General features: G+C 39.7%; 2 protein-coding genes across 2 annotated transcripts in view; both read right to left on the bottom strand.

The window, feature by feature from the left end:
* The window catches only part of LOC119408489 (solute carrier family 12 member 3), a 143,518-nt gene that overhangs the window by 59,965 nt on the left and 71,164 nt on the right, over positions 1–12,389 (bottom strand). The window lies entirely within an intron of this gene.
* Positions 254–11,108, bottom strand: ltb4r (leukotriene B4 receptor). Its single transcript, XM_037675330.1, has 3 exons — positions 10,621–11,108; positions 764–1,037; positions 254–634 (listed from the first exon to the last, which is right to left on the bottom strand). The coding sequence occupies exons 1-3, from the start codon at positions 11,106–11,108 to the stop codon at positions 254–256; spliced, it is 1,143 nt and encodes a 380-aa protein (XP_037531258.1).

The following is a 12,389-nucleotide window of genomic DNA, read 5'->3' as shown; positions in this document are numbered from 1 at the left end:
GGGGGGTGGTGGGTTGGGTGGGGTTGGGGCTTCTGAAAGGCTTCGTGTGGGTGAGGGGGAGGGGGGGCAGGCAGTGAATTCATAACAGAAAAAGGACAATGATCCTATCTTGTTTTAAACATCTTACAGAAATTTTCTATTATAAAGCAATTTTACAACTCGACTGGAAACTCATTTAATTGCAAACAAAGTTTAGGAATAAAGTTTTAAATATGTCTATATATTTAATATCCATGTAAAAATAACCTGATTGTTATTCTACCTGTTCAACCGTTGCAAGTGTCTTGAGCTCTGGCTCAATGGTCTCTTTATCCACTCCGCTGCTGCTCCGCCTTCCTTTGCTCTTGCTTCTGAAAGGCTTCCCGATTTTAACTGACAGTGTTTGCAGGACTGAGCTCTCATCCGGTGAGGAGCCGCTGCGGGAGAAGGTGGACATACTTCTGCTTTCTGAGTTGGTGGCCTCGAACATTCTGCCCATGAAGTTCAGCCCAGCCTGGCGGATGTAAGAACTGCCGGCGAATACGTAAAGGAGAGGGTTAACGGCACTGCTGAAGTAGGCAAAAGCTATGACGATGGGCCGGACTGTGAGTGCAGCTTGAATCACCGACTGCCTGTTTTTCAAAAGACCGATCACCTGAGGAAAGAAGAAATGCAACAAGAGGGAATTTGTTTTATTGAACTTGTAAAAAATGTACGCTTTGTACATCAATACTGTCTGGGCAGTCGGTAACAGGTTGTGTCTCAAGACAATCATCACAATCACCTCAATCATGTTGACAATGTGATACGGCAACCAGAATATGACAAAGGCACAGATGATCATTATGATGAGGCGGCTGCTTTTTCCTCTGCTCTGGAACTTTGCACTTTGCAGTCGGCACATGATAGAGGAGTAACATGAGGTGATGAGTGAGAAAGGGACCAGGCAGCCCATGACAGTCTCAAACAGGTACTGGAAGGCCCAATGACCCACACTTTGCCAGTGGTATGGGATGCAATGGTGCACCGTGAAGTTGTTTATTATTATCTTCACATTGCTGTCAGAGAGGCAGAAGGGAAAGTAGACACACAAATGAAGAACATGAGGCAGTGTCACATAACACAATGTTTGAATGCAAATACGAGGACTCTCAGACATTACTAATAACATAGCTTCCATACAAACTTCTATAAAAGAATTAAAACTAATACCGCCAAAGAAGAAAAAAACTTTGTTGCATAAAATTTCAAATAGCTATAATTGTTTACATATATTTTACACATATTCACACATTTTCACACATTTTCACTGGAAATAAATTATAACAGACAGCAAAACTTCTGAGGATTGTGGCTGCGATATGTACAGTTTGAATATTAGCTTTTGAAGTATGCCTCAGTGGTTATGCCCATTCTATATTACCACTAATTTAAAAAAAAGCAGAACTAAGATGTAAATACAGACAATGAAATGAAAAAGATGAGTGGTCATCTGAAGAATCTTCCCTACACCAAAACATGAAGAGTGCTTAAAAAAGTGAAATAAACATCATGTTTTTTGTATTTTTTACTAATAAAATTGGAACTTCTAGATATTTTGCAGCTTAGACATTTTGTGAGATCTAACTCTGATTGTTTTCCTTTGTACTCCTCTATTTTGTGGTTATTTTGGAATGTAGTTCTGATACCAAGGGAGCCCTTAGCAAGATTTATACACTGCTCAGTTCATATCATGAGTCCAGTTTGGACTCTCTTAAATTGAAATGGAAAATGGACTTGGAGGAATCCATATCAGACTCAATCTGGAGAAAGATCATTAAGAACATTTACTCATCTTCAATCTGTCTGAGACATGCTGTAATTTAATTCAAGGTAGTACACCGGATGCACTGGTCCAAGGACAAGCTGTCCAAGATCAAAGCCGACTTGGACCCCACATGCAATTGTTGTAAACAAACTCCAGCTACACTCCTGCATACATTCTGGACCTGTCCCAAACTGCAAACCTTTTGGCAATCTATAATTGACACCTTCTCTGGAATATGTGGAAAAACTGTACACCCATCACCACTCATCTCACTGTTCAGGGTGGTCCCTGTGGATGCATCTTTCAGCAAGAACAAGAAGGACATGATTACTTTTGGCTCTCTCCTGGCCAGAAGACTGGCTTCGTGCAATTGAAAGGACCCACACACCCCAGCATATGTACACTGGAGAAGTGAAGAGATGTACCATATTCATTTGGAAAAAAAAAAAAAACAGATATACCCTAAAGGGTTCTGTTATTAGATTTTGGGACACTTGGCAGCCATTTGTGTCGGATGTGGAAAACTTGTGTTAAAGACGGGAGCTGGCTGCAGGTCACCGGACCCGGAAACCCCCTCCAGCCCACGTCTCTCCCCCCGGCTCGAATCTCCTTCAGAAGTGACAACTCTCATTATCAATAAATCAAGGAAACGTCAATTCAGTTTTACCAATTTTACAGTTTACAGCACTGGGCTCTCCGGTCTGTGACGCGTTCACAAACCCGAAAGAGCCCCGATGTCCCATGTCATTACTCATTTATAGGGTCCTGGACTCCTCCTTTGCAGAAGGGGAGCTCAACCTGTCAGTGTATGAGGAGGCGTGACTAGGTGTGATCTCAATGGATCTTATGTGGTTCTGATATGTTAGGAAATATGAGATGGTGCTTCAAAAGCCTTTCTACGTGATGTAGCAAGCAGATTAAACTCTATTCCTTGACAGATGTTGAATCCCAGGGAGACTCTTTTTAGAGTTGCTGGCTCAGTTTAACCCAGTCAGAACCGGGTCATAATTTCATTATAATCCCATCTCTGAGAAGATCAAAACCATAGGACCAATCCAAAAATATCTAACACTTGTCAATGCCTGTTTAGGTTATTTATATGTATACATACATGACAATACATACACATTATTATTTATGAGTTTATAACACTACACAACTCCACACTTTTACTGTCTTCAGTTCTACATCAGAAATCCATCTATCCATTATCTTTACCCGCTTCTTCCTTTTTGGGTTGTGGGGGTCACTGGTGCCCATGTCCAGCAATCACTGTGCAAGAAGCGGGGGACACCTGGACAAGTTGCAAGTCCATCACAGGGACACATAGAGACAGACAAGACAAACCATTCACTCTCTCACTCTCACCTATAGGGACAATTTAGAGTTACCAATCAGTCTAACATGCATGTTTTTGGTCTGTGGGAGGAAACCCAAGTACCCGGAGAAAACCCACACATGCATGGATAGAACATGCTAACTCCACCCAGAAAGGCCCCCAGACCAGGATTTGAACCAGGGACCTGCTCGCTGAGAGGCAGCAGCTCTACCAGTTGCAACACCGTGCTGCCCTATGAGATAATTAATTATCTTGGAGTTTACAATTTCTGTTAGAAAGGTATAGTGTCACTAAAAATCAATTGTGATACAACCCATCCCCTAATCATGATCAATTCATACTTTTTTCATAATGCAATGAATTTCCATATGAGATTGGGTTCAACGCATTGGGATAAAATGTAATAAAATACAGCAAAGCAAAGGAATTTTGCTATGGCAGTTATTGCAGCTGTGCATTTACTACAAAATAAAAGAAACTCACAAACATGTCTTGCTTTTAAAATGTAAAACACTTCCATAAAACCTAGTTCACAAACAAAACACAAAAACCAAGGTCTAGTTCAAAATCACCAGCTACAACTAGCAGCAACAGATGTGTTCATCATCGTCTCCATGACTCAGCAGTTAGTAGAAATTGCATTTTGTAAATTATAAATAAACACATAAGTGAGTCACACTTTTAGAGTTTGTTGCCATTTTAACCAATGCTGCTGCCATTCTCCTTGTGAGTAGTATGCAATAATAATGTAAAACATTAAAACAAAACAACATTGGTAAACAACAAGATGTGCAGCAAGAAGAATAATCCAATAGAAAAAAAAGAAAAATAAATAAGACAGAAGATACACTCATCATATACACTTTTTGGTACCACTTTACAATAATAAAGCTCCCCTTATAGATGGCTAATAAATAGTTTATAGATACATTATTAATTAATCTATAAACACTTTATAAATCATTAATAACTGCTTATTATGCATTAATTAAGTGTGACAGAGAGACGACACTGACCAGTTTCTTGCCAAATAGTGAACCAAATCTGCTCACCTATATATTTCATCTAGAGTTGTTATATTAAACATTTCAGACATTCAGACCGTGTAAGTGCAATAAGCATTTGTAAACCTGTTTTTTTTTTAGGATATAATATTAGTTGTAGATACTTATAATGCATTGATAAAGTACAATATTATATGCTAAAGAAATAGGTTTACAAATACTTATTGTGCTTACAAGGTAATAACATAATCTGAAATGTTTAATATAACAACTCTAGATGAAATAGATACAGGTATCTGTATATACTGTAATATATACAGGTGAACAGATTTGGCTCCTATTTGTCAAGAAACTGGACAGTTTTGTCTCTGTTACCCTTAATTACTGCATAATAATCAGTTATTAATGATTTATAAAGTGTTTATAGAGGAATTAATCCATTCATTCATCCATTATCTTTACCCGTTTATTCCATTTTGGTCACGGGGGTCGCTGGTGCCCATGTCCAGCAATCACTGTGCGAGGGGCGGGGTACACCCTGGACGGGTCGCAAGTCCATCACAGGGCCACATAGAGACAAACAACCATTCACTCTCTCATTCACACCTAGGGACAATTTAGAGTTACCAATCAGCCTAACATGCATGTTTTTGGACTGTGGGAGGAAACCGGAGCACCCGGAGAAAACCCACGCATGCACGGAGAGAACATGCAAACTCCACCCAGAAAGGCCCCTGGACTGGGGTTTGAACCAAGGACCTGCTCGCTAAGAGGCAGCAGCTCTACCAGTTGTGCCACCGTGCTGCCCTAGAGGAATTAATATTGTATGTATTTATAAACTATTTATTATAAGATGAGACTTTTTGTAAAGTAGTACCCACTTTTAAACTTTTTTGGAATTTTTACACATATAAAGTGGGCGGCTGTAGAAGAACCTGCTTGAACATTCTTCATGTAATCATTAAACAGAATGCTTTTTTTTAAAGACATAAGAAACTGACACATCTACACTGGTGCTTGAAAGTTTATGAAGACTTTAGATTCAATTTCACTTACAAAAAAGGGCCAAAATTAAAACCATTTTCAAACTAAGGACCAATTTCAGAAACTACATTAAGTCAAATCAGATACCCAACATGTTTTCTTGGTCACAGGTTCCTCAAGAGTTTGACTGGTCTCATTTGATGTTCTCTGTTGTGCTTTCGACATCATAATCAAAGATTACTTTTTAAAAAAATCAATAGATAGACGCATTTTACGTTTCACATATCATCTTATGGGCCAGATAAGATGTCAACAAGGGCTACATTTGGCCCCAAAGCCTTGCGTTTGACACATATGCTTTAGAATTTTCTATGTTTCTGCATAAATTTGACGTAAAACATAATCAGATTTTCAGTAGATAATGAGAACCCAGTTAAACAAATGAGACAAAATAGTATACTTGGTTATTTATTTATTGAGGAAAATTATCTCTGTGTGAGATGTGGCAACCAGCTGAAGCACTGAAGCCATCAGAACTGTTTCACCAATTGGAATTAAGTACCCGTCATTAAAAGACTGCAGATTTGCACTGAAAGCATCATATTTAGAGGCTCTTGCTTTCTCTTACTCCACTCCTGTAACCTGGAATTCTTTGCAAAAAGATTTGAAGTTGTCGACTTTGACCTCTCTAAGGGATTTTAAACAACTAAGTTCAATACAAAAATCAACACAGACATATTCCAGTTTTTAACATTTTCCACTGTTTTATAAAGTAGCTTGTTTTTATTTTGTTTTGTATCATTTTTTATTTACTTCTCTTTGTATATGCTTTTATATGATTGTCTATTGTTGTCTGTACCTGCTCTTTGTTCTTTGTTTAAAACAGGTCTCTCTTGTAAATGAGTCCTCATGACTCAATGAGACTAACCTGTAGAAATAAATGCATTACTAAGGAGTTTTGTTATATTCATTTTTTATTAAACAAACCACAAATTAATAATAGTATAAATTCAATTACAAAATATAAAACTTGACTAACATTTAAATAGTAGATGTAATAATTAAATTATTTATGATGTACTTATGATCTGGTATAAAACCAATACTTGGTGCAAAAAACATTGGACACCCCTCGTTTACAGGACTCAAGGATGCAGACTAGCATTATGATTTGATGAGAAGAAAGGTTTTCTACATAAACAATGTTGTCAAGGAAGCAAGCTGCCAGGCCAGCAAAGGCTGACAAAAAAAAAAGATTCAAAAAAATAATTGTCGAAAAAATAATAGGAAAACACTGCTGCCCTGCCAGCTAAAATACAAAATGCTAAGGCCCATGGCACATATGCTGGACTGAAAGTTGATTGAAAGGCAGGAGTGAAAATGTGCAGGAAGGAATGGACTGAGTGGCTGTAGCTGAGACTAATGAGAATGGAGAACAGGTGGAAGATAAAAGACACAACTGAGGAATAGAATGAAAAAGAAGTGATGGCACAGAGAAACACAGGGGAACACAAGTGAACACAAAAGATCTCAAAAACAACAAAAACCTCTGAAATAAAATAATAATTGTAACCAAACATAAAGCAGTAATTAATAAACACCAATAAACAGACTTTGACCTTTACACTTTATATAAACAAATGTATTTAAATATAGCTTTGTACAAAAGTTGAGAATAAACTTTCAAATTTTTCATTATCTTGAGAAATTCAATATGTCTGTCATGATCACCAGTCTCTGTGTGCTCCCCATCTGTCCATGTCCCTGCCTCTCTGTCATTCTGCCATATTTAATTAGAACAGAACAATTTTTCCTAAAAAACAGCCCTTATGAATGCTAATTAAACTGCACCATCAAGGTTATATTTAAAAACATACCAGTAGGTCTCTTGTTAATGAGTCCCCAAGGCTTAATGGGAATAATCTGTATAAATGAAGGTTGAATGAGTATATTCAGTAGTCCCTAGCTGCTTCAAGGTTCAATTTTCGTGAACTCGCTGTTTCGCAATTTTTCAAAGAAAGATTGGACATGCCACACCACTGACTGATTGATGGATGAGCCGAGCCACATGAGCTGCGTGGATTGTTTATCTAAAATATATATTTTAAATGATTTAGCACCTGCTAAATTATTAGGTGCAGGGAGAAGCTCCCTCCTGCTGTGCCCGGTGTCAGAGCTTGGTCTGCATTGCCGACAATAAGTTGAGCTCATTCCCAGTGAGAGTTGGATTCCGCCAAGGTTGCCCTTTGTCACCGATCCTGTTCATAACTTTTATGGACAGATCATACTGATGCATGCTCCATAATCTTACATCGGGGAAACTAAACAGCCACTGGCCAAAAGGATGGCCCAGCACAGAAGATCAACATCATCGGGCCAGGATTCTGTGGTCTACACTCATCTCCAGGCCAGCGGTCACTCTTTCAAGGATGAAGATGTTCACATCCTGGATAGAGAGGAACGATGGTTTGAGAGAGGAGTAAAGGAGGCCATCTTTGTGAAAAGAAATTGTCCATCATTAAACAGGGGTGGAGGCCTCTGTGTTCAACGGTCCCCCTCTTACAATGCTGTTATTGCTAGTATCACTCAACCCCCTTTGAACAGTAAACAGCCATTAGTGTGCTAATGATCCATTGTTAGGCTGATGGTCCTTCTTGACCATGTGATCAGCTGGTTTTGGTTGTCAGCAGCAAACTGGTTGATCCACTCTGAGAAGGTGCTATTTAAGAGACTGAGCTAAATACAGCTCCTCAGACTGAGGAAGTCTCTTGGATGAGAGACGAAACGTTTCTACATTTTTTTGCTTTGTTTTGTTTTTTGGTGGGGTTTTTTTTATGTCCAGAGGACCAGATTAAACTTTTTTGGATTTTATGGACAGAATTTCTAGGCGCAGCCAAGGTGTTGAGGGGATCTGTTTTGGTGGCCTTAGGATCACTTCTCTGTTTTTTGCAGATGATGTGGTCCTATTGGCTTCATCAGGTCGTGATCTACAGCTTTCCTGGAGTGGTTTGCAGCCGAGTGTGACACGGCCGGGATGAGGATCAGTTCTTCCAAATCCGAGGCCATGGTCTTGAGCTGGAAAAGGGTAGAGTGCCCTCTCCGGGTCGGGAAGGAGGTCTTGCCCCAAGTGGAGGAGTTTAAGTATCTCGGGATCTTGATCACGAATGAGGTAAAAATGGCACGTGAGATCGATAGGAGGATAGGTGCAGCGTCGGCAGTGAAGCGGGCGCTGTACCGGTCTGTGGTGGTGAAGAGAGAGCTGAATCAAAAGGCAACGCTCTCAATTTACCGGTCGATCTATGTTCCTACCCTCATCTATGGTCATGAGCTTTGGGTTGTGACCCAAAGAATAAGCTCACGGATACAGGCGGCTGAAATTAGTTTTTTCTGCAGGGTGTCTGGGCGCTCCCTTAGAGATAGGGTGAGAAGCTCGGTCATCCGGGAGGGACTCAGAGTAGAGCCACTGCTTCTCCACATCAAGAGGAGCCAGTTGAGGTGGCTCTGGCATCTGTTTAGGATGCCTCCTGGACGCCTCCCTGGTGAGGTATTATGGGCACGTCCTACTGTGTGGAGACCCAGAGGAAGACCCAGGACATGCTGGAAGGACTATGTTTCTCGGCTGGCCTGGGAAAACCTTGGGATTCCCACGGAGGAGCTGGCCCAAGTAGCTGGGGAGAGGGAAGTCTGGGCCTCCCTACTTAGGCTGCTACCCCCACGACCTGACCCCAGATAAGTGGAAGAAAATGGATGAATGGATGGAGATATATATATATATATAGATTAGGGATGCACCGATCCAATTTTTTTTTTTTACTTCCAATCCGATCCCGATACCTAAATCTAAATATCGTCCAATACGATCCAGTTCCGATATCATGATCATCATTGATTTTATATGAGGCTGTAATAATCTCCTCTCAAGTACAATTTATACAAATATATGCATGCATGTCCAAAAAGGCAACTTGAGGTAAGTTTTATTAATGTTGGATAAGTTTTAAAGTTAGAATTAAATTCTGCTAACACAAAAAATGTTTCTTTTTATTCCTAGTTTTAAAGTGGATATTAAAGTGATTAAGTGATTGTTTAAAGTTATTTTATATTTTTTTAATTAAGGGGCAGATGTAAAAAATATTTTTCTTCTTTCTGCACTCTTTTCATTCAATGTTTTCTTTTTGATGATTTTTTTTTTTATTTTGTTTCATTTAAATGAATGAATAAATGAAATAAATTAAATAAAATGTTAAATGGCTTCAAACATCTGCTAAGTTCATGACATAAACCAACAGGCATGTTCCTGTTTTTAGTATTTTACATCACTTTATAATGTAGCTGTTTGTTTTTAATATAATTTTTAAATCATATGTTTTTTATGATTGTTTATTGTTGTACTGATAAATATCTCATGCAGGGTAAACTATATCTTGACTGCAAATACCAAACTGTGAAATCCTTCATTTTCTACAGCTGATAGTGGTTGGTCATTAATTATATGAAGTTTATCAACTTCTCTGTAAACATTTGAGCTCCGTGGTTTCAGCGATGTCTTCTTCTTGTTCAATCCGAAGCAGGCAGCCTGATTTGGGGCAGCTGCGCTCAGTCTGTCCCTCCTCAGAGACGGGCAGACTGAGCGGGGCAGATTGGACGCGGCTGGCCGGGGTCGAGTCGTCTGTTGTGGGTTGAGCAAAGAGCAGCGCCCCGCTGAAGCCACGGAGTTCGAATGTCCATCGTAAAACTAACTTTACCACGGTTTAATGTGGCGCTATGGCTCTGCAGACATTGCACATTGCTGTCTTGTTTTGTGGTGTTTCTAGTGTAAAATACTTCCACACAGCGGACATGTTTAGATGAAAAGTTTGTTAGCTGTTAGCCACAGTGATGCTAACTCAGCCCTCACGTTGTAGCTGGCTGCAAACTATGAACTGGATTTCCTGAATATGAGGCGGGTCTTATTACTCTGGGTTTATGAGACACGCCGCCATTCAAGAAATCCATTCCATAGTTTGAAACCAACATGCATCATGGATCGGAAATTTTTTATTTATTTATTTTTTCATTTAGCCTTTATTTATCCAGGTTAGTCTCATTGAGCCACGAGAACTCATTTTCAAGAGAGACCTGTTTAGGGAGCACATGGTGGGGTTAAGGGCCTTGCTCATGGGCCCAGAGTGGGGCGAATGAGGGTGAGGCAAATGTGGGTGTTTCACCTACCCCACCCACAATTTTTGATGTTGTCGGGGCCGGGGCGTGAACCGGCGATCTTCGGATCACAAGCCCACCTCTCTAACCTCTGCGCCACCACTCCCCCCAAATCGGCAGGTGGATCGGAAAAATCCGATACTTAAATTATTCTGGTATCGGAGGCCGATACCAATACTGGATCAGATCGGCCCCATCCCTAATATACTTTGTATATATATATATATATATATATATATATATATATATATATATATATATATATATATAAAGCTGAAAAGTATTTAAAGGTAGTATTTTATTCTTACCTGCGGTAGAATGGCATCGGCAATGACAGGATGAAGGCCAACACCCAGACCCCCAGCAGGAGAACCAGCAGGGAGCGCTTCGTTCTCATTCTTTGAGACATAAAAGGCTTTGTGACAGCCAGCCAGCGGTCCATGCTCATCATGCAGATGAGGTAGATGGACACATACATGTTGACACTTGACAGGTAATGGATTAGTTTGCATGCCACCGAGCCAAACTCCCATCCCCTTCCTCCAGCCAGGTAACGCAGGAAAAGAGGGGCACTAAGCAACACAAAGCCATCAGCCAAAGCCAGATTTAGCACCAGCAAACACGTCACTGAGCGCTTCTTCACCCGGCAGAGCACCGACCAGACAACAAACATGTTCCCAGGGAAGCCTAGAACAAATGCTAAGGTCAGGATGGTGATACCAACACCGCCTGACACATTTTTGGGCAAGGAGAGGGAGCCGGGTGGGGAGGATGGCTGGAAGTTTGTGGAGTTCATTGTGGATGCCGGTAATTCCTTTTGAAGAACGATTTTAGCTTCTGCAACCGCTGCTGCCAAACCTTGTGAAAATAGGAAGGAAACAGGAAATGTTTTGTTAACGTTGTTAAATGAGGGTGAACGCTGCAACTTTTGCACAACTTGAATTGTTTTTCTCACAGAGAACAGAGCTGTACGTACTCATCAAAATGCTTTACTTAGGCCTTAAGTATTAAGTATTTGTTCTTGTCCATTTCTGCTTTTTTATTTCATTTTAATTTTATTGCATATAGTATTTTTTTTAGGAATCTTTAGTTTTAGAGATCAGTTTTCCAACAGTAAATTTTGCTGAAATGTTGAACTAAAGTGTGGCATCTTATATAAAATGCCTTGAATAAATATCCCGTCATTTATCTTAAGTCGGTTTTTCCTTTTTGGTTCACAGGGGTCACAGGTGCCCATATCCAGCAGTCACTGTGTGTGAGGTGGGGGACACCCTGGACAGGTCTCCAGTCCATCACAGGGACAATTAGAGACAAACGAGACTAACAACCATTCACTCTCTCACTCACACCTAGAGACAATTTAGAGTTACCAATCAGCCTAGCATGCATGTTTTTGATCTGTGGGAGGAACCTGAAGTACCTGGAGAAAACCCACACATGCACGGAGAGAACATGCAAACTCCACCCAAAATGGTCCCCAGCCAGGATTTGTACTGGCAACCTCACTGAGGCAACCGCTCTACCAACTGAGCCACCGCCTGATTAGGATTTCATAACCTTTAAACGTTTTCTGTATTTATTTATTTTTTATAATGCAGCCACAAATTTCAAAGTATTTCACTGAATATGATGAAATAGACCAACCCAAAGTAGAATTTAATTGTTTAAGGGGGAAATGACATGGCATGAGCTTTTCTTTCTTTTTTCTTTTTTTTTACAGAATAAATCTGAAAAGTAAAAAAACAAAAAGCTTCAGGTGAAGTGGACGTTTGTTTCACAGTAACAATATTTTAAGCTAATTGTTGTAATTTTTCATCAATATCATCATCGTCGTCGTCTGCATCATTATGTTTCACTCATCTATGACCAAAAATGAAAACAGATCAAATTCATATGTTTTTGTTATTTCAGTTCAGGTAAGTTTATTTATTGATTCAGCTGTCCAACATATTTGTTATGAGTATTGAAAGCTAAATGTCTTAACTGTTGCTATTTGATAATATATAATTCAAATATAATTATTTGAGATTAATTAACTAAAAAGCTTGATAAATTATTTCAGTTGAGTCCCATGGAT

The sequence above is a fragment of the Nematolebias whitei genome, chromosome 1, assembly GCF_014905685.2.
Source record: "Nematolebias whitei isolate Nwh7 chromosome 1, NemWhi1, whole genome shotgun sequence".
Classification (NCBI taxonomy): domain Eukaryota; kingdom Metazoa; phylum Chordata; class Actinopteri; order Cyprinodontiformes; family Rivulidae; genus Nematolebias; species Nematolebias whitei.
The sequence above is the reverse complement of the archived record's forward strand: the minus strand, read 5'-3'. Positions and strand labels throughout refer to the sequence as shown.